Genomic DNA, 27,863 nt, shown 5'->3' with positions numbered 1-27,863 from the left:
CAAATTTGCGTATAATACTCCAAATCTTTTCTTAAAAACCAGAGTTCTCCTTCTTCGATCCTAATGATGCAGCATGCCAAGAAATTCTTTTCAACCCTAAAACATCAGTCTCTGAATTGTTCGCCATCTTACGGCAATGGGTCCCACAGGTCCAGCAGAATATCGATATAATTGGAAATGAGGTGAGAAATGAAGGAGGATTCCTGAACAGTTTCAGTGTTCAAGAAAAATGGTATAGTGTTGATAATGATCAGAACTGATCTTATTTAATAGCTGAAATAATAGGTTCAAGAGATTGTTTTTGCCTTATAGCACATAGCTACTGACCAGTATAACAGTGATATAGGCACCAATACAGTAGAGGTGACGTTCAGCTATCTTTGCGAAAGAGAAGGAAGATCAGTATATAACTATTCAAGAAAATTGTGAGAAGGAAGCAAGTATGGGTTGAAGAAACAAATAGAGAAGTTCTTTTTGGAACTAAAATGATTAGGATTTCCCATCTTCCACTTTTCTGTTTACAGTAACTTTTAAAATTCTGACAAAGGTGGGACTTGCAAAAGCAACTAAGTCACTTGGAAGCGGAAGTCTTTTTCCTTATTTCATCAGGTTGTGTAGGCTTTTCCAGATAGTCCAGCATGCATTCTTCATACAGCATCATAACTACAGGTTTTATCAGGGTACTGGGGGACCAAACGATTAAAATGTGGGTGAGGAAGCAAAATTAGTGTTTTAAACCGATTTAGTTTTCCTGGGATGCATTGCATCTGAACTGGAACAGTTAGCTCTTCAACACATTAAAGCCAAGCTGGTGCTAATGATGGAAAAATGATATAAAACCAGTAAGCACTGAAGGTTAATAATGATAGATACAAATGACTAAGTATCCATTTTGCTGAGTTATACATAACTACAGTAGAACCTCAGAGTTACGAACACCTCGGGAATGGAGGTTGTTTGTAACTTTGAACAAAACGTTATGGTTGTTCTTTCAAAAGTTTACAATTGAATGTTGACTTAATAGAGCTTTGAAACTTTATTATGCAGAAGAAAAATGCTGCTTTTAACCATCTTAATTTAAATGAAACAAGCACAGAAAGTTTCCTTACCTTGTCAAATCTCTTTTTTTAAACTTTCCTTGTATTTTTTTAGTAGTTTACATTTACTACTACATTAACAGTACTGTGCTGTATAGTATTTGCTCTTTTTTTGGGGGGGGGGGGGGTCTCTGCTGCCTGATTGGGTACTTGCGGTTCCAAATGAGATGTGTGGTTGACAGGTCAATTTGTAACTCTGGTGTTTGTAACTCTGAGATTCTACTGTACATTGTACTGGTAATGCACCTTAGCAAACTGCTTTGCTAGTCTCCACTGCAACAAATGCATAAGTCTATGTGTGAAAGCAGAATGTATTCAATAATTACACCAGTTGTGCTGTTTTTCTGCAGATCATTAAGAGAGGCTGCAGTGTGAATGATAGAGATGGACTGACTGATATGACTCTCTTACATTACACCTGCAAGTCAGGGGCTCATGGTATTGGTGAGTAAAGAAAAATAGAAATTAGAAATGGAACTGTTTGCCTTGATAAATCAGAGTCTACCCCTCTTCTGTTTGAAAATTGTTCCTTATAGTAAATTTGCTAGTGCTTAGCCTTAACTCTTGTAAACATTTTATTTGTATAGTGCCTTATTGGCTGTTAGAAGGGATGATTCAGAAATTATTTTATGTATTAATACCAATTAAAAAAACTAAACATAACCGAGAGGTTTCTCGCTTGGTAATATTGAAATCTCAGGCTCCTTGGGAGAGAAAAGGAATTTTTGGTTGCATTTCATGTACATTTATAGGAAATAAGAGTGCATTTAGCCCTCTCTTTCTTGTTGACTCCTGTTGGCTTTTATCAAAGTACCTTTTTACACTGATACTGAACCCAGTTGTCCACTCTGCTCCAGCAAAAGGAGGTGGGTTGGCTGATGGAGCTTTAACTTTGCTGGCAGAAGGTCTGAAAATTAAGCATTGTGGAGCCTCACTCCACCACCTCCCTGACCTGTCTCTGACGCCTAATTTTCAAGAGAGCCTTTTTGTAGCAAAATGTCTTTCTATAGGCTTTGCTCTGTGTAGCCATAATTTGGAACACAAAGGTTTTCTAATGCATTATATGTGATATCTAGGCTGGTATATTTATACCACACTATTAAACTCTTAACTACCATTTAAAACAACTTTTAAAAAAAAATCTGCTTTACAGGTGATGTTGAGACTGCTGCCAAATTCGCCTCTCACCTTATTGATCTGGGTGCAGATACCAGTTTGCGTAGTCGCTGGACAAATATGAATGCCTTGCATTATGCTGCCTACTTTGATGTTCCAGAACTTATTAGAGTTATTTTGAAAAATGCAAAGCCCAAAGGTAGGTGTTATCAAGTATCAGTTTTCTTAGATAGTATGCCATTCTGCCTTTCAGTTAACTGACCCATCCAGTAAATGGGGTTGTGTAGGCATAGATGAAAGCTGCACTTTCCCATAATTTTTTTTTAAAGTAATTTCTCATTCTCTTTAGTTTGCTTTTTTGGTCCATTTTCTCTGAACTGAGTTTATGCTGTAGTGCATAGGCCAGGTTGTTTTTAAAGAAGAGGGAGTATGATGGGATCAGACTTCATAAATAGTGAATGGGAAGTGAGGGAATGGGGGCGGGGGGAGGGTAATATAACATCAGTTTACTTATCTCTAAACTTTTGCTGACAGAGTGAAAGAGCAGATGTGAAGAAACAAGCACAACTGTTCTATTTGTGAAATCTCAGGCTTTCTGAGGGTGCCCTTATGATCAAGAGGCAGACTCAGAAAGGAAGAAGCAGGCTATGGGGTAGATCAGTTCTGGAGTACGTAACAGAAGGTGAAAAAGATGCATGCTGCTAGCAATTGGAGCTGCTATTGATGTGTTCATATGTCTCACCTCCACTGCCCATTTAAAAATGAAGCAACTAAAGTGTCATATCTGAGATAGTAAAATGGGTACAGATTGGGATGGGAGACTCCACTGGTAGTTATAAATGCATTTAAAGTTCTGCAAATAATAGTATAAATTAATAATCAAAGTCTAACCCAGTATATTAATGCAAAAGGTAACTGACACTGGTTTCTGAAGCAGAAGCCAATATTACTGTGTTCCTAATCTGCATGAATATCTACACCAATAAACAGTTTGTGCATTGTACTAAATAAACATTCTTCTGGTTGTGCTGTCTTGTAGAGTTGTCAGATGCCTCTTTTTAACTAGCGGTAATTAAAAAGACTTCATTTTTAGAACTGAAAAGATGTCCTTTTATAAATATTGACAACTTAATGCCCCATTTTATGTCTAAAAACGTCATGTAGACACACAGGGTTTGTTTACCAGATCTTGCATAAGGAATTGTCAGAGTATTCATCGATAAGCATAGGTGCTAGTGACTGCTTTAGCATCTCTCAAAAACAAATGGAGGGTGGGCGGGCGCTCATATCTAGGGGTACAATTAAAAGGCAAAGTCCTGGATTCTGGTGTTGTAGCGAGCTCCTTTCCCTTTGAATTCCTGTCACCGCTTGAGGAAAGCCTGGATCTTTCCACAGTGCTCGAACGCTAGCCAGAATTCTCCCTTCTAATGCACCATATTTCCTGAGAGTCTAGGGGCAACAAACTGTAGCCAGCAACAAGAGACAAACCACTATTGCTCATATTCAGAAAAGCAGTCAACATCATGTTGCAACAGCTCCCCCCCCCCCCTCTTCATGACTTGCAGCAGCAGAATGGCTCTTGTGCCAAACACCTGGCCTCGTACTTGTTCAGTTCTCATGCACAGCTGCTCCAAGGAAGGGCAGGGTTTTGTCCAGACATCAAAGAAAAGGTATCTGGGCAAATGACGTGCCCCTCATCAGCTCCCATATGCGTAACACCCACAACCTAAGAAAAATGTGATTGCCCTAAGATGTTTATAAAACAATCTGCCTGGCACAGTTTCTATTAGTTGACTTAATGTGTCAGGAGGTTTGGATTAGTGTAAGAGATACTCTTAACATTTGGGGAACAAGACTTAATTGGGCAGACTGTTCCATAAGAATGTGGCTATTTCATTTCAGATCTTGTGGAGAAACAAGTATGCATGTACAAACAAAACATAGTTTTTTTGGTTTGCAGTGAGCTGTGTGGAGGGACCCAAGTGTACCTTGGAGGGGTCCATACTGTTCTGGAAAAAAAAGTCACAAGATTTACGTAACCTTTCAAGCAAAAGGTGTAATGACTATGGCATGAATTTAGAAACACTCTTCCAAAGAAGAACCAGTTACCACGAGTTTGATGTACTGCAGCAGTAAAATGCCCTGCATGCCTTCATGTTATAATCTCAATTCTAAGAATTTTAGAGTGAACCTATATAGAGAACTGGTTTATCCTCAAATTGGCAAACATATTCAGATATGAGAACTCTTTCATTCCTTCGGAATGAAATAATGTTTTTATGTGTCATGCTTCTGGTATATAATCCCATATACATCATTCACAACAAACTGTATTGCTGCATATTTCTTTCCCTTCAGATAGTTCCCACGTAATTATACAGGCCACCTAGTTAAGCTGGAAATGTGTGTAAACATGCCTCCAGGTTTTGTCTGTGTACTTTTGTTTTCATATACACCTCTACCCCGATATAACGTGACCCGATATAACACGAATTTGGATATAACGCGGTAAAGCAGCACTCCGGGGGGGGGGGGGGGGGGGGGGGGCTGCGCCCTCCGGCGGATCAAAGCAAGTTCGATATAACGCAGTTTCACCTATAACGCAGTAAGATATTTTGGCTCCCGAGGACAGCGTTGTATCGGGATAGGGGTGTATGTTGTGCAAATTTACAAAGTCTATGTACAATGCAATAAAGGGGTAATGCTAATAATATCAAAGTGTGTGACTAAGTTTTGAGGACATGATGGTGGTCTGATAGATATATTTGAAGGCTTTCATTAAAAAAAAAAAAAAAGACTGGATTTTCAGAGGTGCCGAACACCTGTAACTCTCATTGACTTTAGTTGGTGATGTCTGTATTTAGCACTTCTGAAAATCAGGCCATATATGGACATGGAAATGTCTGGTTGGTAACCTAACTAGGCATGCAAATTTGCCTGGTTTTATAGATGGATTATCTTAGATATTTTACTGATAATAGTAATTTCAAGCTCATATATAAAGGTACCTAGTTCATATTGGTGTAGTCCCATTTCAAACAGGACTATGTTAACGCAAAATAGATACTTTTTAAAGTATGCCAGCAGGGTCTACATGGGGCAGTTAGAATGCAACACATTAGAGCACTGGTGTGCTTTGATATGCCATGTATACAACCTTTCTGAAGTTAGATAGCTCAGAGTTGAAAGGTTCTGTGTCCATTTTCATGGCCACTGGTTCAAATTTGAACTAGATTAGTAACATCTGAAAGTCACATGAAGGTTGCTTGGTACCGTATGTGAAATGAGTTGGAGTTGTGGACAAATGTCTACATCCTGAACTGGCACCCATTTTGTTAGCCTCAGTGTTGATGCCAAAGATTGCTTGGATATTGAGACTGAACTCTTTTCTATCAGATAAAAGTAATTGCTCCAAAAGGAGGTTGAGGCACATTGGGGTAATCTGGGGGAATTTATATTATACTGTACCCATTCTTGATTGGATTATAACATTTCATTCTGTAAACTGTCAATCTAAGACCCTTTATTATCACTAATTCATTTGCTTTTTATGAAGTAAATACAGGAAGCGGGGGTGCAATCAGTGTTTGCCCAATAAAAAAGAACACAGTTGTGTGGAAAATGAACCTTTTTCAAAGTTTTTACATGTTTAAACAACGAATAGAAATATAAATGTACAAGCATCTTGTTACTTACCCAGAATGCTCAGTCTTAGATGCGATCTGCTATTTAGCTATTATTAGTTAGCATTATGCAATTATAGGAGGTAACTAAGGTAGAAGATGGGAGTTTGTAAAGAATATATATATGTGTGTGTCTATATATGTAACTAGCATCTGGGTTACAGATAATAGTGCTTATTTATATGTTGAAATGTTTCAAGTAACACCTCTTCCATTCTCACTCATGTGATGTTTAATTGCAGATGTGGATGCCACCTGCAGTGACTTTGATTTTGGAACAGCTTTGCATATTGCTGCGTTTAACTTGTGTACTGCAGCAGTGAAGTGTTTACTGGAACATGGAGCGAATCCTGCCTTTAGGGTAAGGTGTAAGATTTCAGATGAATCAAAAGGATGAAAAGTAATTATTTTGACTGTTTAATGTTGCTGTAGCCAGGTTGGTCTCAGAATATCAGAGAGACAAGGTAGCAAAGATATCTTTTATTGGATCAACTTCTGTTGGCGAAAGATTCAAGCTTTCAAAACTACCCAGAGTTCTTAATGTCTGGGGAAAGAAATCAGCGTTTCTGTGCTAAATACAAGTTGGGACACAGTTAAGCATAATGGGTAACGTTAGGAGGTCCCTTGAAATAGGCCTGGTCTACACTGGTGGGGAGGAGGGTGATCGATCTAAGTTACGCAACTTCAGCTACGTGAATAATGTAGCTGAAGTCGACGTACTTAGATCTACTTACTGTGGTGTCTTCACTGCAGTAAGTCAATGGCTGACGCTCTCCCGTCGACTCCGCCTGCGCTTCTCACCCGGGTGGAGTACCGGAGTCAGCGGGAGAGCACTCGGTGATCGATTTATCGTGGCTAGACTAGATGTGATAAATTGACCCCCGCTGGATCGATTGCTGCCTGTTGATCCAGCGGATAATGTAGACAAGCCCATAGAGTGGGCAATAAGGGTTAGATTGTTTATGCAAAGGGGTTTGATGTGGGCCATTGAGGGTTAGCAGGCTGGTGTATGTTAGGTTGTTGTAATGAGCCATGTCCTTGGTTTTAGTGTCTAGCAGTGTTATGAATTTAAGTTTCCAGGCTTGCCTTTTGAAGGTGTTGCACAGATTTTCTTTAAGGATGAGTGTTGAAAGGTCAGATATGCAGTGATCACTTGTGAAAAGTGGTGGTCCATAGGTGTAAGAAGAAAGGAGTACTTGTGGCACCTTAGAGACTAACAAATTTATTAGCGCATAAGCTTTTGTGTACTACAGCCCACTTCTTCGGATGCATACAGAGTGGAATAAATATTGAGGAGATATATATACACACATACAGAGAGCATAAACAGGTGGGAGTTGTCTTACCAACTCTGAGAGGCCAATTAAGTAAGAGGAAAGAAAAAAAAAAAAAAAACCTTTTGAAGTGATAATCAAGCTAGCCCAGTACAGACAGTTTGATAAGAAGTGTGAGAATACTTCTGTATATGTCTGTACTGGGCTAGCTTGATTATCACTTCAAAAGGTTTTTTTTTTTTTCTTTCCTCTTACTTAATTGGCCTCTCAGAGTTGGTAAGACAACTCCCACCTGTTTATGCTCTCTGTATGTGTGTATATATATCTCAATATTTATTCCACTCTGTATGCATCCGAAGAAGTGGGCTGTAGTCCACAAAAGCTTATGCTCTAATAAATTTGTTAGTCTCTAAGGTGCCACAAGTACTCCTGTTCTTTTTACGGATACAGACTAACACAGCTGCTACTCTGAAACCTGTCATAGGTGTAAGGGATTTTTTGTCTTTTGTGATTTTCCTGTGCGAGTTCATTCAAGAGTGTAGTGTCTTCGACTACAAGAAAGGGACCGAGAGACTTTATCCGTTGGGCCATATGAACTGGAATCATAAACTCCCTGAACATTAAATCTCACCAAATAAGGGTCAACTCATCCTCATCATCGTATCCACTCATTATACTCAACACCCGAACATAGCTATTACATGAATATCATACCCTCATATCTCAATGTCTGTACTTTGACCCGTCAACCTTTTACCCCCAATCAGAGATATTGCAGATTATGTATTCCTTACGCCACCTGATCTTAAGCTGAACTTCGCACCCCTTGATAATCTGTACGTTATTCCCTGATAATCAGAAACTTCTATGCTTAAACTCTGTACTGTTCACTTTTTTTAAACATCATTTTAATTGACTGTCATTTAAGAAAACTTGTATGCAGTGGTGTTGTAGCCCTGTTGGTCCCAGGATGTAAGGAAGACAAGGTGGTTGATGAGAAAGTCATGTTTACACAGAGCTCTCCTTCCGGTCTGGGAAGTGTATTTAGCTGTGACACTCTGAATACAAGGCTGAACAGATTGTTTAGCATAAGTAGTTAACACATATTTCAAGGGAACATTCAAGGTGAAGTGTCCAGTTAACCTCTCCAGTCATAAGGAGGAAATGAGGGAGGGGGAAAAGCTGGGGTGTGTGATTATCTGAGTTCTCTGTTCTCATCCTCAAAGGAAATCTGCATAACACCTTCAAAGGATGAGTCTGGGAACTTAAATTTGTAATTTTGCTAGATACTAAAAACCATGAACTAAATACATACATTGAATTCATGGCTTTTTACAACAATCTGTAACAACGTCCTCTCCCCCCAGCTTTTCTTTTTCTTCCTTTCCCACTGTGATTGGAGAGGTGTTAACTGGCCACCTCACCTTGAATGGTCCCTTGAAAGGTTCTTTGTAAGATGTGTATAACTGCGTATGCTAAGTAATCTTTCACCGCTAAATACAAGGTGACGCTCTGCATATACCTACACTGCAATGAAAAACCCATGGCTGGCCCCTATCACCTTGGCTTGCAGGGCTCAGGTAACTGTGTGCCCCAGTGTCTATACTATCCCATAATTGAACAGCCCCTTAGCCTGCACCCTGTGAGCCTGAGTCAACTGACATGAGCCAGCCATGGGTTTTTAATTGCAGCATAGACATACCCACTGAATACATTTACCAGTCCTGAAGAAGAGCTCTGTGTAAGCTCAAAAGTTTGTCTCTCTCACCAGCAGACCTAACTTGTCTATGTTCATTTAAGAAAAATAGCCACACACACAAAAGAGTAACAACCAGTCCTGGGTTTTGGTCAGGTGAAAATGTATTATATTGAGTGGTATTGCCTGAAAGTCATTGGTAATTCATTTTGGAAGATTTTCCTTTTGGGGCAGTTGTGATCTGTTATGTATCCAACCCTAGATTTCTGTCAAGATCCAGTTCTGTCTAAAAGTCAGTTTAGCCACATTCCTCAAATTTTCCCATTACTGTATGAATGCCTGTCTTTTTATTGGTTAGTGCTCCTTTGTCCCCTAAAGTAGCCATTATCACACAGCTGTACCTCTGTTCAGAAACATAGGAATGCAACCTAAGATCATCACAAATGCTGTGTATTAATAGTCTTGCCCTAATCACATGAGCCCAAACACAGTCTCTCTGACAGATCTGAATGCCACTTGTGCATGGGGAAAGAGTCTTGTGGTGGATGCTGAACCTGAATCTCCCATATTGCAGATTAGTAACTCTGACTTTGTTCTTAAGGAAACAAGGGTGGCTTCTGCAATAGCCGCTCCTAAGAAAGAAAAGATTTGGAGTTTTTGAAATATTAAAATGTGGGATTTTGGTTATAATTATCAATGTGTTCATTTAGAATAGTGCCTTGTTTGCCTTTATACATTCAGTTGTATGGCTTCAAAACAGTTTAATGGGTACCGCCTCAACTAGTGATCCCTGGAAAAAAGGAGAGATTTTGCCACACCTATCATATTTAACGATCTTCCACAAGCTCTTGCATGTTTTCCTCCTACAGCTGTTCTGCTAAAAACAATCGGTCTGTGGCAAATTGTGGGTGTGCCTGGACCATGTTACTAAAGAGAGAAAATGAAAGAGCTTACTGTATTATTTTAAAATAATTCCATAAGATCTTCCATCACAATATCCAAACTTGTGGCACCTTAGAGACTAACAAATTTATTAGAGCATAAGCTTTCATGGACTTCTTCGGAAGTGGGCTGTAGTCCACGAAAGCTTATGCTCTAATAAATTTGTTAGTCTCTAAGGTGCCACAAGTACTCCTGTTCTTCTTTTTGCGGATACAGACTAACACGGCTGTTACTCTGAAACATATCCAAACTTGCATGTTCCTTGTAGTTGCCATTTGGACTTCTGCTGATACTGAATGAGAGAGCCAGTTTTAAACCTTTAACAGTCTCAATTGTAAATGCTTCTAGAAGTGTTTGATTTGCTCATTTTAAAAATTTCATTGTGGGTCAGTCTTCATGCTCCATCAGTTGTTAGTGCATGTACTTGGATTGCACTGTCCATTAGGAGCTAGACTAAGAGCGTCAATGTTTTTCCACACATAGAATGTCTGTCTTCTAAGGCCTGTCAATACTAAAGTACAGCTCTCATTTGCACTGTGGGGACTGTCATTTATCATGTTTTTTACAGTGGGTCCCAACCTGGATCTCAACCTGTTATCCTTTAGATGCTATCATAATATAAATGCTAAATAATAATCTGACCTTGATTACAACAAGCATAGCTAAATTGTCCATGAGGCAGCTGTTTTCACATACAGTCATGGCAACCTTGTTTGTGTCTGTTGCAGCTACCATGCTGTCTAACAGTCTTTGTATCCTGCCTTCTGGGAAAGTCTAGGTAGCTGTTTTATATTGTCTTGAAATAAAGTTTCCAGGATGCATGCATGCAGCATCTGGACAGTGTACGTTGGGATGCACTAGCACATAACTGAGAGACAGGAGGACCAGTAAACTGGGCTACAACGATGTGGCAACTTAGGCACTGAGAATGAAGCATTGTTAGCTCCCTAGTTACTAACCAAATACTAGGCATCCAGTGTTGTGAACAGACACAAGCCATGTTAGAGCCAAGCATAGCACAACCTAGTTAAAAACCTTGTCAAAAATTGTAGCATAGACCATGGTTTGGCTCACCATATCAAATTTGGTAACGATGGAAAGCCATTGCCAGCTAGTAGCTTTTCAGTGGGCTGCTCTTGGTCAACTAGTTCCAGGGACTATATATAATATAATTCTTTTTCAGCGAGCAAATATAAATTGTATTAAGGCCACTTGGAGAATCCTTAGTTTGTGTGTCAATGATGGTATGGAAACTTTCAGATCATTGCAGTCTGTTTTCTTAGTCCTTCATAACATGCACTTTAAAATGCTGTATTTTGTCTCAGTCAAATGCTTATTTTATATTATTATATATATACATGTTTGAAAATTTTGGCTGCTGGTTACTAACAACAACAACAACAAAAAAGGTAGCAAGGGGATTTTAAATCTTATAAATGGACACTACTTCTGCACAGCCAAGTTCTGGCCTGTCTTTATGTTAAGTCTTTTCATTATTCTACCTTGTTTATGTAGAATGACAAAGGACAGATTCCAGCAGACGTGGTTCCTGATCCAGTAGATATGCCATTGGAGATGGCAGATGCTGCAGCAAGTGCAAAAGAAATCAAGCAGATGCTGTTGGATGCAGTGCCTCTGTCATGTGACATCTCAAAGGCCATGCTTCCAAACTATGATCATGTCACTGGCAAGGCCATGCTTATGTCACTTGGCTTGAAACTGGGAGATCGTGTTGTTATAGCAGGACAAAAGGTAAGTGAGTAAATTTGAAACTGCACAAGTAATCTCCTGTGAATTGGGCATTTGTAGTACGCTTGAAACTGATTTCTTATCTGTAAATGTAAAATAACTTCTGGAAGATATGAAATACGGATGGCAGTAGAGGTGCGAAGATATTTCTATTGCTGGGTAACAGGTTGAAAGGAAAATCCCCTCATGAGAAGCTGAAAGCTTATGTAGTAGTGAAACTTTTTCACTGTTGTGAAAAGCAGGTTTTGGCAGGCAAAATCTGTATTTTGTACCTGCAAACCCTTAACAGTCCATCAAAATAAATAAGTGAGTCTTAGACTTTATAGTGTGTGGATCCAAAATGCTGCCAGGGCTCACAGATACCATTTGCAGGATCTTGTGACAGGAATTTATATTCTGTAGAATTAATCTAGTTTCCATTCCAGAAACTGGTAAAAGGTACGTTTAATTCTGCTTAGCCATTAGTTATTTAATTGGTACAATGCAGCTAACATCTTCTTTGATGAAACACTGCCGTGTTATAGAGGTAGCAATATAATCTAAGGAATAATGAGAACTTTAGTTAAATAACTGCAGCTCAAATTTTAATTGCTTTAAACTAGAGAAGTTTGGAAAAATGTTGTTCTATTGGTAACTATATTGGTATATATCAGGGGTCGGCAGCCTTTCAGAAGTGGTGTGCCGAGTCTTCATTTATTCACTCTAATTTAAGGTTTTGCGTGCCAGTAATACATTTTAACGTTTTTAGAAGGTCTCTTTCTATAAGTCTATAATATTTACTTTACAGACAACAATAGTTTAGTTATATAAGGTTTCAAAATATTTATGAAGCTTCATTTAAAATTAAATTAAAATGCAGAGCCCCCCGGACCGGTGGCCAGGACCCGGGCAGTGTGAGTGCCAATGAAAATCAGCTCGCATGCCACCTTTGGCACGCATGCCACAGGTTGCCTACCCCTGGTATATATGAAGTCATATACTTTTTTCCTCATCTTGTAGGTTAGCAAGGACTTAGAAATGATTTAAAAGCTATAGGATTTTTTTAAAGATTGCCATAAGCACACATGCAAACTTTGCAGAAAAATCTATTTATAAGAGCAGAATTCAGCATTTGGGTTTTCATGCACCTGTGACAGTACTTGCATATTTGATTTTTCTAATTTTTATTATATTAACTTTAGATTGATAATTTGTTCTTTTCAATTCAAAAACTTTCCCTCGCAGTGTATGAAGCAGCTTCCATTTTGAATTTGCATTTGATATGTTACTGAAATTGGGTCAGGAAAGGTGACACAATCATTAGCTATACAGAAGGCATGCTAACTGAAATATATACAAGAAACTGCTTGTTCTGACAAGATAATTAACATAGGAAAGTTGTTTAGCCAGAAACCATTACACAATGAAAGCGAAGAAGAAAATAACAGCCATCAAAAATACTCGAGCTGCCAGTCAATAAAACCTCAGAACAAGAAGAAAGAAATTTTTACTTATTTCAGTTACATACATAGAATGCTAGTTTTTATTTTGACATTGCACTAAAGCACTCTCCCTCCCCGTGAGGGTGGGCCTGGGCCTCAGTCATGCCTTCTGCATCCGGTAGAGGCCTGTATTCTTCAGGATACTTAAGCATGTGCCTAACTTTAAGCAGGTGAGTTACTCTTTGAAGTCAAAATGAATGAACCTGCTTAGTAAGACGTGCACTGAAGTACTTTGCTGAAGTGATGGCATTGTCTAATGGTACATCTTGTTTGTGACTTCTTTCTGTTCTGATAACTGCCAAAAAATGCTGCTTTTGTTCAATCTCAGGTGACTTAGTCGTGTCTCTTATATCTTAGAACACATACTGGCTGGCATTTTTGAAGGAAAAGGATCTCTGCCCTCAAGGAAGGGAGAGGAATGTGAAAGTGGCAATCTGTATAGTGATCATCGATCTGGAGATGACTTACTATCTTACATAGTGTCTAATAGACATAGTATTTATTTATTATTCACAAAGTCATTCTGTGTTAATTCTTTTCTTTAGGTTGGTACATTAAGATTTTGTGGCACAACAGAATTTGCCAGCGGGCAATGGGCTGGTGTAGAGCTGGATGAACCAGAAGGAAAGAATGACGGAAGTGTTGGAAAAGTCCAGTACTTCAAGTGTGCACCAAGATGTGGTATAACTTTATTTTCTAGATGTTTTACAGATACTTTGGAACCTTAATTTAAAAAAAAAAAAGGAAAAATATTGGTTCGATTAGACGAGGTGTCTGTGGGACAATAAATTCAAATTGTTTGTCCCAGATTTTTCTATTTTGTAAATTCCTTTAACTGCTCCTAACTTTATCAGTTCTAAGTGTTGCAGAAGAAGCCATTTCTGATTACTTCCTTGAAACTGCAATGTAGTATCTTCATTGGTTATTGGCTTTTCTCACAGCCATAGTGTAATTGTTTCTTTTCTATTTGACATTTTCTCTCATAGCTTACTTGGCCTTCCTCTTTGAAAGAGATTCATTGGAGCATTCATATATTCTTCTTAAAATTTTCTCTCCATCAAAGGAATGTGATGTAGTCTCTCTTCTTTGTTTGTCAAACTGAGGTGTCTGTGTTGTAAATTTGCTTGGCATTTCATTTCCACCTGTGAGATGATGCAGGAGCTTGTGCTGAGGGATGTTCTACCTCTGTTTCCAGCTTAGCCACCAGCATTCTTTGTGATGCTGGGCAGAGCACTGAGGCACAGGATAGAGTAAGTGACTTTCCCATCTATAAAATAGGAATCGTACTTCCCTAGCTCACCAGCTGTGAGTATAACAATCCATTAATTGAGGTACTGAGATACTTCGTTAAACAGAGTAACCTAAGAAAGAATAGCTAGATTTTTTTTGTTGCGTGACTGCTTCTCCTGGTTTACATACTGCATACAGAAAGAGATGCGTCTCTCTCTTTTTTTTTATTCTCCAGGTATCTTTGCACCTCTTTCTAAAATAAGTAAGGCTTCAGATCACAAGAAGAATTTTGTCAGAAGTCCTTCCACACGATCTACTTTGGTCAAGTCCAAGAAAATTGATGTAACGCACATAACTTCAAAAGTGAATACTGGTAAATATTTTTTTGTTATAAAGCTAGTCTCTCCAAAAATCAGACGGTAATTTTGCATATCTTTATATTAAAATCCTAGCTTGTAGTTAATTCATCCTCTTGGAATAAGAAAGGAGTATGACATTTATTAATTATGCCTTCTCGTTAACTGAAGTTGTTGGTGCTGAGAGGTGTTGAGCATCTGTCGCTCACATTGAAATAACTTTGAACTGCAGGTGCTTATGGCTCAGGATCAGGCCCTATGGCTCAATCACAGTAACAATTAATGTTCTACCATATGGTACGTCACTGTACTAGAGCACTGTTGTGTTATGCCTTTTTACAGTCCCCTGCAGCATGATGTAACATCGATTGCTGGAAGGTAAGAGATGGGACTGGTTACACCGTTGCCCAATTCTGATAAGACAATTGCTATGACTTTTTCTAGGGCTGAGCCAGGGGAATCGGTAGAGTGACTAAAGGTTCTATTCTCAGTGAATGGTCATTTTGGTGGTATAATATACCAAGGGGATCTAACATTACATATTGATGTACTGTTCGGGAAAGGCTTACCATAGCACACACACTCTGAGGCCTGGTCTACACTAGGCGTTTATGTCGAAGTTAGCGCCGTTACATCGAATTAACCCTGCACCCGTCCACACCGCGAAGGTATTTAGTTCGACATAGAGGTCTCTTTAATTCGACTTCTGTACTCCTCCCCGACGAGGGGAGTAGCGCTAAATTCGACATGGCCATGTCGAATTAGGCTAGGTGTGGATGGAAATCGACGCTAATAGCTCCGGGAGCTATCCCACAGTGCACCACTCTGTTGACGCTCTGGACAGCAGTACGAGCTCGGATGCTCTGAACTGCCACACAGGAAAAGCCCCGGGAAAATTTGAATTTGAATTCCTTTTCCTGTCTGGCCAGTTTGAATCTCATTTCCTGTCTGGACATCGTGGCGAGCTCAGCAGCACTGGCAACGATGCAGAGCTCTCCAGCAGTGATGGCCGTGCAATCTCAGAATAGAAAGAGGGCCCCAGCATGGACTGATCGGGAAGTCTTGGATCTCATCGCTGTGTGGGGCGATGAGTCCGTGCTTTCCGAGCTGCGATCCAAAAGACGGAATGCAAAGATCTACGAGAAGATCTCTAAAGACATGGCAGAGAGAGGATACAGCCGGGATGTAACGCAGTGCCGCGTGAAAATCAAGGAGCTGAGACAAGGCTACCAGAAGACCAAAGAGGCAAACGGACGCTCCGGATCCCATCCCCAGACATCCCGTTTCTACGAGGCACTGCATTCCATCCTCGGTGCGGCCGCCACCACTACCCCACCAGTGACCGTGGACTCTGAGGATGGGATAGTGTCCACGGCTGGATCCTCGGACATGTTAGCGGATGGGGAAGATGAGGAAGGAGATGAGGAGGACGAGGCAGTCGACAGCGCTCACAACGCTGATTTCCCCGACAGCCAGGATCTCTTCATCACCCTTACAGAGATCCCCTACCAACCCTCCCCAGCCGTTACCCCGGACACAGAATCTGGGGAAGGATCAGCCAGTAAGTGTTGTAAAAATCTAAACATTTATTTGTAACAGAACAGGAATATTAACAATTTAAAAAATGGGTTTCTCATGATTAGTTTGATTAGCTTAACGGTTCAGTCATGGGCAGTGCAACTATTGAAAAAAAAATCTAGCAATGTCCGGTTTTGCATGATTGTCCTGCCCAAGCCGCTCTACTGGTTAGTCACTGCTACAGCAGCTACAGTAAAATGCGGTCTATATGTCCGGGGATGGAGCAGAAATCCTCCTGTGACATCTCGAGGAAGCTCTCCTGGAGGTAATTGGAAATCCGCTGCATTAGGTTCTTGGGGAGAGCGGCCTTATTGGGTCCTCCGTAGTAGGACACGTTGCCACGCCACGAGACTATCAAGTACTCTGGAATCATTGCTCTGCACAGCATGGCGGCATACGGCCCTGTCTTTGCAGGCTTTCCCGGAGCATTCTCTCTTTCTCGCTGTCAGAGATCCTCATGAGGGTGATGTCACTCATGATGACCTGCTTTGAATGAGGTAGGGGAATGTTAGTGTTGGGACTGCTTTGCCGTTCCTTTACAGAACTGTAACCGCTGGTTTGCAGCCACGCGGTGGAGGCGGGAGAGGGGCAGCCGAAAGGGATCGTTCCCGGGGACAGCCGCGAGGGTGTGGGACAGGAGCAGACTTCCTGCTTGCCGAATTGCTGGCAGCAGGGACCGACATTGATTTCAATGTGAAATGAGGCCATTGCTAATATTAAAGTTTTAAGCTGCCACAAGTCTACGGCTTACCATGTCTGCCTGCAACAGAAATTCCGTTCTCCTGAGAGGCTTCTCAAATGTGCTGTAGAAGACCCCAGGCACTGAATGCGAAGGCCGAGAATTCGACCTTGTGCTGAGTGCGCATGTGATAGGTGCTGTGCATGGTCTTGTTAACAGAGAAAGACTATGTTCTTTGTTCACAACTACATTTATCTTTCTGAGGAATTCACTCCCTTTTTCCCATTCCCACAGCCCCATCTGCGACTGTCTCACAACCTAGCCTGTCATCACACTCCCAGAGGCTAGCGCGGATTAGGCATAAGAAGAAGAGGACACGGGAGGACATGTTCTCGGAGCTTATAGCCTGCTCCAGAGCCCAGGCAGCACAGCAGACCCAGTGGCGGGAGAACTTGACCCGAATGCACCAAGCCAACATGGATCGGGAGGAGAGGTGGCGTCAGGAAGACCAGCAGGCGACTCAAACCCTGCTTGGACTAATGAGGGAGCAAACGGACACGCTCCGGCGCCTTGTGGATGTTCTGCAGGAACGGAGGCAGGAGGACAGAGCCCCGCTGCAGTCCATCTCTAACCGCCCTCCCCCGCCACCAAGTCCCATACTCCCCTCACCCAAAGTGCACAGAAGGAGAGGCGGCAGAGTCCCTGCTAACTCTCACTCCACCCCTGCAGAGAGCTCGAGCAGCAGAAGGCTCTCATTCCCCAAAATTTGACAAGTTCTTTCCTTCCCGCCTGACACAAGCCCCCGTCCAAGTTTCACTTTCCCAGTTCCATGTTTGGTTGATAATAAAAAATACGTTTCTGTTAACTACTGTTTCCATCATGTTCTTTTGGAGGAGGGGGGGGATAGGGGGTTGGTAATTCGACAGGACAGTCACCTTTGGCAGGGTATATAGTCGGGGGCAGGCACAGCAGCAGGGCACATACATAGTGCAGTGATGCAGTGACTAGTTACCCTGGTTAGTCTGGGAGGTTGTTTTCATGTTATGTGGTGGGGGGTGGGTTGCTCTGTGACTTTGTGGCAGGGGAGGGCAGTTACAGATCTTAAGCGGCGGTCCTTAGGCAGGATCACAGAGCCACACAGCAGGGGATCTGTAACCGTCCTCCCCCTGCCACAAAGTCACATAGACCACCCCATACACACAGTCCCTATCAGGAGGGGTGACAGGCTCCGTTGAAACAACCATCCCACCGCAGCGGAGCCTGTCAATCCTTGAGTTTAGAAGCTGCATTCGCGCCACTACAGTACACCCGCTCCGCACCACAGTCTGCGTCCCAGTTTTAAAAAATTCCCGCGAATACAGTATTAAAGAAAATGGTGTGCTTTAACAAAGTAGAACTATTTTTATTTTGAAACGTGTGTTGGAAGTGGGGTGAAGGGGGTATGTAACTGGATAGGATAGTCAACATTAACTGGGTAAAGAAACGGGGGCAGGTTTAGCTTCTCAATACACAAACTTTAAAGTCACAGGTTACCCTGCTCACTCAGGAACTTTGCTTTCAAAGCCTTCCGGATGCACAGCGCTTCCCGCTGGTCTCTTCTAATCGCCCGGCTGTCTGGCTGTGAGTAATCAGCAGCCAGGCTATTTTCCTCAACCTCCCACCCCGCCATAAAGGTCTCCCCCTTGCTCTCACAGAGATTGTGGAGCACACAGCAAGCTGCAATAACAATGGGGATATTGGTTTCGCTGAGATCACAGCGAGTCAGTAAGCTTCTCCATCTCCCCTTGAGACGTCCAAAAGCACACTCCACCACCATTCTGCACTTGCTCAGCCGGTAGTTGAAGAGTTCTTTTTCAGTGTCCAGGGCGCCAGTATAGGGCTTCATGAGCCAGGGCATTAGCGGGTAGGCTGGGTCCCAGAGGATGACTATAGGCATCTCCACATCCCCAAGAGTTATTTTGTGGTCCGGGAAGTAAATACCTTGCTGCAGCTGTCTAAACAGACCAGAGTTCCTGAAAACACGAGCGTCATGAACCTTGCCCGGCCATCCCACGTAGATGTTGGTAAAACGTCCCCTGTGGTCCACCAGTGCTTGCAGCACCATGGAAAAGTAGCCCTTTCTGTTAATGTACTGGCTGGCCTGGTGTTCCGGTGCCAGGATAGGGATGTGAGTTCCATCTATGGCCCCACCGCAGTTTGGGAATCCCATCGCTGCGAAGCCATCTATGATCGCCTCCACGTTTCCCAGGGTCACTACCTTTGGCAGCAGTACATCAACGATTGCCTTGGCTACTTGCATCACAACAACCCCCACGGTAGATTTGCCCACCCCAAACTGGTTCGCGACTGACCGGTAGCTGTCTGGCGTTGCAAGCTTCCACAGGGCTATGGCCACTCGCTTCTGGACAGTCAGGGCTGCTCGCATCCGGGTGTCATTGCGCTTCAGGGCAGGGGACAGCAACTCACAAAGTTCCAGGAAAGTTCCCTTCCGCATGCGAAAGTTTCGCAGCCACTGGGATTCATCCCAGACCTGCAGCACTATGCGGTCCCACCACTCAGTGCTTGTTTCCCGTGCCCAGAATCGCCGTTCCACGGCATCAACATGACCCATTGCCACCGTGATGTTCTCGGCGCTGGGTCCCCTGCTTTCTGAGAGGTCTGTGCTACTCTCAAACTTCAGGCCATCACCGCGTTGACGTAGCCTCCTCGCCTGACTTTTCTGCATCTGCCTCAGGGAAAGGTGTATGATAAGTTGCGAGGCGTTGAGAGCGGCCACAACTGCAGTGATGGTTGCAGCAGGCTCCATGCTCGCAGTGCTGTGGTGTCCGCGCTGTCACTGACTAGAAAAGTGCGCGAACTGATTTCCCGCCGGCGCTTTCAGGGAGGGAGGGCGGGAGTGATGGACGGATGACGACAGTTACCCAAAAGCACCCTGGACACATTTTTTTTACCCAGAAGGCATTTGCGGCTCCACCCAGAATTCCAATGGGCAGCGGGGACTCCGGGAACTGTGGGATAGCTGACCACAGTGCACCACTTCCAATGTCGACGCTTTCCCCGTTAGTGTGGACTCACAAAGTCGAATTACTGTCCTTAGTGTGGACACACACGTTCGACTTTGCAATATCGATTCCAAAAATTCGATTTAAGTAAAATCGAACTACTCTCGTAGTGTAGACAAGGCCTGAAGCTTTTAAAGCTGTTTGTGATTGGAGATGATATCTGTAAATGTCTAAAATCTCTTTGCTTTAATTACGTAGATTTTATTTGACTTGATCAGCAGGCTGTCAAACTGTTGAGGAAAACAAATTGAAATGCTAATTTATATGCAGCTGTGTATAAGTATTAAAATATTGTAAGAAGTATTAACACCAATTTCTTCAATAAAAACCCTTCAGGCAAAAATAATTAGAAGCTATTTTAATAACTACATTATGTGTCAAGGGAATGAATTAGTTCACCTGAGAAATGAAGCATATATCTGGAGGGGATGGATATTCTTGTGTTTAAGTCCGTGGGTGGGGGCTTAGGAGATCTGGGTTTAATTCCTGGCTCTGTCACAGACCTCCTGTGTGACCTTAGTTTAGGCAAATCACTTACTCTCTCTGTGTCTCAGGTCCCCATCTGTAAAGTCAAGATAATATTCCTTTTCCTCCACCCTTTGCCTTTCTTGTCAATTTAGCTTCTAAGCTCTTTGGAGCAGGGACTCTCATGTGTTTGTACAGTGCCTAGCATATACGAATGGGCCCTGATCTTGATTAAATGATGTAAAAATAATGCTATTATATGTATTGTTTTATAATTTCCCCTCTCTTTCAGTCCTGTCCAGTTGGACCCTTTATAATAAAGCAGCATGACTTTACAGGTGGAGGGGTATACATATATTCCTACAAAATTATTAAAATCCTCTAAAACATTCCTTTTTTAACTGTAAAATATGCAGCATATACAGACTACATGATGGGATGGTGGAATACATTTCTTTAGCAGTGATTTGGGATAACTTGCAAAAGTCATTTGACTCTCGCTGTTATGTCTATGTGGTAGACATGGGCTGCTCTGTGACCATTAAAAATAATTGGACATCTACAATTTTCTACACACTGACATACTTCAGACTTTCTGAAATTCTCTGTCTGACCTTTGCTAGAAATGGGGCATTTGAATAGTATAAGTTGCATGGTTACGATTTGATCTGAAAAATGACATGCTCCACAGAGCTCATCTTTTTTTGAAATGCCTTGTCCTAATCATATCAACTTAGACAATTAACTTAACATCCAGGCAGTTTAACATGATGTGGAAAAACTGACACCTTGCATAAAATGCTACACTTCAGTAAAATAATTACATTTGTTTGCAAAACTGTAAAATGGATGGCATAAGCTATCTCTTTCTATAAAACATTTTGGCTGTTTGGTCCACTCAGAGTATTGTGAGCCATTAGACAGCTGTTTGTTAAGATTGAGCTATGATTTATTTTCAAAAGATCTTGACTAAAATGGAAAAGGATTGTTTTCCTCTGAGGCAATGCATTTGTGACAACAGTTTGTGATGAACCTGTGTTTTGACACAGCTGTGCCTAGCCATCTTTATAAATCCAAAAATTTTACATTTGCTTTAAGTAAAAATCAGAGTAAATTATACATGGTACACCCACTAGGGCTTACATGTGTAAGCTGTATTTAGTGAGCTGCCATTTATCTTAGGGCTGGTCCACACTAAGCCCCCAGTTCGAACTAAGATACGTAAATAACGTAGCTGAAGTCGAAGTATCTTAGTTCGAACTTAAAGGTACTTACCGCGGGTCCACACACGGCAGGCAGGCTCCCCCATCGACTCCGCCTACTCCTCTCGCGGAGCAGGATTACTGGCGTCGCCGGCGAGCACTTCGGGATCGATTTATCGCATCTAGACAAGACGCGTTAAATCGATCCCAGAAGATCGATTGCTTGCCGCCGAACCAGCAGGTAAGTATAGACGCACCCTTAATGTGCTTGGTGGATTCACTTGCTAGGTGGAAGATTAAAGTTACAAATACAGAGCTTTCTTCTGAAACGTTTACTTGCATTACTGGAGTAAATTTCTTCAATGTCTTAACCACCAGTAAATTATTTGCATTACAGGCCATGCAAAATCATTAGTACATCTTCTATAAACATTGTAGATAGACTGCAGAGTTCTGTCAAACCTTACTTTTAATATTGTATATAGATATTTTTAATGCTTTTTTATTTGTACTTTTGATATTTGTGGTAAAAATATTTGCTCTTTAAGTAGTCCATTCGATTTTATCAATAATGGTCACCTGATCACAATAAGTACTGGGACTAATCAAGGATTTTCTGTTATAAAACATATCTCTGGCCATGAACAATGTTCTCACATGTCTGACTCTTAAGGCTGAAATATAAAACACCTTAAAATATAATGCAGTCATAAATAAGTACCAAAATAATATATCATCTGGGCTAAGCCAATAAATATAATTAAATAAAAAGTCCGCTTTGCCCTCATCACTAGTACCAGCAAAATCGCCCGGAAGATTTTGTTCTCTTTGCCTAGTTGTGGCAGACAACCACTTATGAATACAAAATAACTTGTCCATGAAGCATGTATTTAAGCCGCAATATTAGGTCAGACATGTTATTACATTGTTGCTATGTAGTGTAATAGGCTCTTTAATTAGATTAATATTGGCATATTCAATCCATTTTCGTAGGCTTGAAACCAAAAGTTATGGGGTTGAAACTCAGATTTGTATAAATACATGCATACATAGAAATTATAGATTGAACAGTTGGTAGTCTTATTCCAATAGTAAAAGCAAAAATGTTCAGTTTTGAGTGTGTTTAAGGAAATCAGAATTTTGTGATTTTTAAAGGATTTTTTTGTTTACTTGTGTTAACTCAGATTGTTTCAATATAAACATTTGGCAAGCAATTTGTTTATAATATGGCTTGATTGCTTTGGAGCGTTTTTAAGTGTCAGTGGTTTAACATGGTTGGTAAATTATTTTACAACTAGAAGTTTTATATAAAAATACTGTGGTTTTGTAGTGCTCATATTTGAAGAATTACATTTTACAAGTACTAAATAAGCATCCTGAAACCTGTAAATTAGGCAGACCTTTGCCCCATTTCACAGGTGGGTGAAGAGAGGGATGGGAGAGAGCACAGAGAAGTTGTGGCTTGCCAGTGGTGACACAGGAAACTAGTATCAGTCAGGATTAGGACATAAATCCTTATTTTCCCAGTACCATGTTCTAAATACTAGATATCACACTCTTCTGTAAAGATTACTAGTGTCTATAGTATGTATGTAGAACAGTTGGATTGAAATGATGGACTTGGAGGTTTCATCGTTTATTCAGTGATCTACAAACCCAGTACTGTATCTGTTTGCATATGTGTTTTTTTTGTAAAATTATTAATTGTTAATTGCCGGGATATTTCCTGACCCTATTTGTTTTTTGTCTTTTTTTGTATCCTAGGCTTAGCTACGTCAAAAAAAGATAGTAGTTCTGAATCCACCTTTTTGGCTACTGAAGAAGGAATGAAAATTATGCCTGGTAAAGAAGGTAACTAAATTCCCCTTGTTGATTCATTTTGGGCCAATTCTGGGTAGGGCAAAGGAAGTATCGCATCTCTCTTCCTTCCCCTACCCCTCTTCATGGGCACTCAAATATGCTGCAAAAGCAGTGCTAATGTATACCTGCATTCTAGTTCCAAGCAGCCCTGTACACCTGTCTGCTAGGAGCAGGATTAATCTGAATGGGACCAATGTGATGCCGTTGTGAAAAAGGCTAATGCAGTCCTAGGAGGAGTCCAGCGAGGTATTCCCAGTAGAGCTAGGGAAGAGTTAGTACCATTATACGAGGCAATGGTGAGACCTCATCTGGAATAGCGAGTGCATTTCTGATCTCCCATGTTCAAGAAAGATGAATTCAAACTGGAACAGGTGCAGAGAAGGACTACTAGAGTGATCAGAGGAATGGAGAACCTACTTTATGAGAAGAGACAAGGAGGTTGGCCTGTTAGGCCTAACAAAACAAAGGCTGAAGGAAGATATGATTCCTCTCTATAAATACACCAAGTGGATAAACGCTAGCAAGGGGTGGAGTTGTTTTAAGTTAAGGGCCGATACTGGCACAAGAACAAATGGATATAAACTGGCAATCAGTAAGTTTAGGCTTAAAATGAAACAAAGGTTTCTAACCATCAGAGGAGTGAAGTTCTGGAACGGTCTTTCAAAGGGAGTACTGGGGACAAAAAACGAACTTTTTTGGAGGCTGAGCTGGATGAGTCTACTTACAATGGCATATGGCCCATCGCGACTGCTAGTAGCAAATATCTCCAGTGGCTGGTGATGGGACACTAGATGGGGAGGGTTCTGAGTTACTACGGAGAATTATCTCCCACCTGTCTGGCTGGTGGGTCTTGCTCATATGCTTGGGGTCAAATCGCCATATTGGGCATCGGGAAGGAATTGTACCGCCAGTCAGATTGTCAGAGACCCTGGGTTGGTTTGTTCATTTTTTTGGCCTACCTCTGCAGTGTGGGGTCTAGGTCATTTGCTTGTTTGAACTAGAGTGAATGGTGTATTCTCTATAACTTGAAGTCTTCAAATCAAGATTTGAGGCCTTCAGTAACTCAGCCAGAGGCTATGGGCCTATTACTGAAGTGAGTGAGTGAGGCTGTGCCCTCGGATGTGCATGAGGTCAGACTAGATCATCATAATTAAGGCTGTGTGCCCGTCATGGAAGTCACGGGTTCTGTGTGCCAGGTGCACGGGCCGCTGCTGGGGCAGTCTCGAGCCACTGCCTCCCACCCCCCAGCAGCAGGAGTAGTAGTTTGGGTGTGGGAGGAGGCTCAGGGTGGCAGGCACCACCCCTGCCGCTCCCATTGGCTGCTGTTCTCGGCCAATGCGAACTGCGGAGCCGGGGGTTCGTGGCAGAAGCAGCACGCAGTAACTTCCTGGCTTTCCCTCCCCTTAGGAGCTGCAGGGACGTGCCGGCCGCTTTTGGGGACCCGTGCGGGCCGGGTAGGGAGCCTGCCAGCTCCGCCAACCCTCACCCCCCAGCATCAGTGGGAGTCCCAGTCTGCACACTGCCCGCCCCTCCCCCAGCACCCGCAGTGCCCCCTGGGCCGCCACACATCCTCTCCCCCCACACCTGCGGCCCCCGGCTAAAATTTTAGTTAGGGGTATATAGTACAAGTCATGGACAGGTCACAGGCCGTGAATTTTTGTTTACTGCCTGTGACCTGTCCATGACTCTTACTAAAAATACCCATTACTAAGACGTAGCTTTAATCATGATGGTCCCTTCAGGTCTTAGTCTGAGTCATATGGCCCACTGCCAGGGCAGCATGGCATGGCAGATATATGTATAACCCTGGAGCCCAGCCCCTAAGCCTTAGGTTCTGTCTAAGAAAACCACGTCATGCTGCAGATGATCTGTAGAACAGCCTTTTTGTAGGTTTTGGTGGATCTTTCTCCCTGTGTTCCTGCTGCTGGCTGCATGTATTCCAATGGGAACTATGTTCAACAAGTACCAGAATTTTGACCCTTTTATTACTTGTATGTTTGAGCGTTGAGTAACAAATTATAACGGTGTAACAGCATTTTTAGATTCGTCTTCTGTAATGTAATCATTTCAAAAACATTTTCAATCTTTAAAAATATTATTTTAACTTTTTAAATTGGAATCCAGTCTCTAATGATCTATAGGTTTATAACTGGCTAGTGACTTCTGATGCTTCGGTTTTTGGGTGCTCAACTTGACAACGCAAAGGGGTCTGATTCTCAGAGGGTGGTTGCTCAGCACTTTATAAAAATCCAGGCCCCCAACATTTCTCAAGTTGAACATGTATTATATTACTATTTGCCTTTGAAGATTTTGAGTATTTACAGTTATTTAAAACAAAACAGAAACCTACCCTTCATCTGACTGACTGTATTTTTTCTTGAGAAAAAACTTTTTTTTTTTTTTTTCCATCCCAAAAGTTTCAGTTCATGAACAGTTACTAGTTAGATACCGGGTTTCAAGATGTAGGAGCCTAACTACTTTAGGCATCCATATCCCTAATGAGGCACCTAAATAACTGGCTTAATTTTCAAAAAGTGCTGAAAACCCAGCCACTTCTGACTTCAGTCAGAGGTGCTTGGTGCTCAGCATTTTCGAAAATTGGGCTACCTAATTGGGTGCCTAAATATGGACGTTAGGCATCCACTTTTTAAAATCTTGAACTTGGAATGTTACTTTTGCACGCTCAGAATCACTATTTTTATACTTTTTTAGTTCATGTTGATACCACCAGTATCTTAACTTTGGAGCCTTTGGGTTCTTGTATTCTTTCCTTAGGTACCCCATTCTTTAATCTGTGTTCTGGCTCACAACAGTTGCACTTCATATTTTTTGACTTACCTCCCCCACCCCCCCCAAGATAGAGGATATAGTGTTATGAATACTGAATCTGTCCTAGCGCCAACCATGTGGAGATCTCAAACACTGAATGAGAGAGCTTCACAACCAGGGCTTTGGAGCGGAGCCCGGAGCTGGAGCGCAGAGCAGCTCCGGAGCAGTGGAGCTGCAGGTTTTTGCCTGGAGCTGGAGCGGAGCCGGAGCACAGCTCCAAAGCCCTGTTCTCACAACAGCCCTGAGAGTCAGATAAGCAGCATTATCTCTAATTTCATAGATCGGAAAACTGAGGCACAAAGAGGTTAAAATCTTGCTTCACAGTCAGTTGGTACATCTACACTTTGAGCTGGTGGGATCATTTCCAGCTTGAAGAGACATACCCAGGCTAGCTCTGATCAAGCTAACATACTAAAAATAGTGTCTCGCCTCAGTGTCAGGAGCTGCCCCACGTATGATCAGAGCTAGCATGGGTATGCCTCCATGAGCTGGGAATTATGTCTCCAGCTTGAGGTGGAGACATACCTGGTGTTACTTTTGAGCTGAAAAGGAGAGAGCTAAAAGCAAAAGTTGAAACAGGACCAATCTTATTGAATATGTTCACAAATGGAGATAAGTGATTTATCTCCCATTCTTCTTTGATCGTAAGGATTTGAATATTAATATAGTGTATCTAATGCATACATTAGGCAGTGGTCCACACACCATTACTCGCCCACAAAAATGTCACTTTCCCTACTTCTCATCAACCATTTAATAAACTGGATACTGAGAGTGAGGTGATGAGGGCTCATATTATTAATTCTTCATTCGTTTAACAACTGTATGCTAGAATATTTACCAGCACATCAAGAAGTATTATAAATACCTGAAAATAAATGGATAAAGTTCGTGCTGTGAAGTATCAACTTTGCCTTTTAATTGGTTGCTCCCTTGCTTGCTTTGTAAATTAATGAGGTTGTTCTGTATCATACATGCTTGTTTGCTTTAGTTGACTTGTCCTTTCCTGCATACCATCTCTGGATAATTATTTGCATTACCTCTGTCAGCTTTCCTGGGATCCAGCAGTTCTTCCTCTTCCACTACCTCTTTAGAGAGCAAACCGAATCAGCCCAAGAAATGGAACTCAACTAACAGCACTAAAAATGCAGTGCCTAAAGTAGCTTCTACCTCATCTAAAAGCAGTGCTGGTACTGTATCTGTTGTATTATTAAAGAACACCTTCACAGGCTGGAAATAGGGATGGCAGGTCAGTTAACTGTTTGGTCAAATATTCGTATAAATGTACTTGCTTTTACTTTGTCACTGCTTGGGGTGATAACTTAGAGGAGGCACTTGTCAGATAGTTAGTCCTTAAACTTAAGTTTTGTATTTTTGTAACATTTTTACTATTAGAAAATTTGCGGAAGAAGGTGCTGTTCTTAGTCTCACTTACAGATGAACTGCACTTCAGACTATTACTGCAACTTCTAACGACCAAGTAAACCTTAAATCCAGCATTTTTTAATTAGACTGAATACCCACTGAAGCAAAGGAATGTTTTATCTAAGCAGTGTGTGTGGGA

The 27,863-nt window shown here is 41.7% G+C and overlaps 1 protein-coding gene across 6 annotated transcripts in view; it reads left to right on the top strand.

Annotated features, from left to right (window-relative positions):
• The window catches only part of CLIP4 (CAP-Gly domain containing linker protein family member 4), a 75,364-nt gene that overhangs the window by 39,017 nt on the left and 8,484 nt on the right, over positions 1–27,863 (top strand). For 5 of the 6 annotated variants that reach the window (XM_054022044.1, XM_054022043.1, XM_054022048.1 and 2 more), the window contains exons 4-11: positions 43–182; positions 1,448–1,541; positions 2,251–2,412; positions 6,139–6,257; positions 11,324–11,560; positions 13,584–13,719; positions 14,504–14,641; positions 23,375–23,461. In XM_054022044.1, coding sequence (XP_053878019.1) covers positions 43–182; positions 1,448–1,541; positions 2,251–2,412; positions 6,139–6,257; positions 11,324–11,560; positions 13,584–13,719; positions 14,504–14,641; positions 23,375–23,461 — 1,113 coding nt within the window. Of the gene's footprint in view, positions 1–42; positions 183–1,447; positions 1,542–2,250; positions 2,413–6,138; positions 6,258–11,323; positions 11,561–13,583; positions 13,720–14,503; positions 14,642–23,374; positions 23,462–26,627; positions 26,631–27,348; positions 27,490–27,863 lie in introns of all 6 variants that reach the window. The other variant, XM_054022049.1, reaches the window with a different exon arrangement.

Source organism: Malaclemys terrapin, chromosome 3 (assembly GCF_027887155.1).
Source record: "Malaclemys terrapin pileata isolate rMalTer1 chromosome 3, rMalTer1.hap1, whole genome shotgun sequence".
NCBI classification, from domain to species: Eukaryota; Metazoa; Chordata; order Testudines; family Emydidae; genus Malaclemys; species Malaclemys terrapin.
This window is presented reverse-complemented; position numbering and strand designations above follow the sequence as displayed.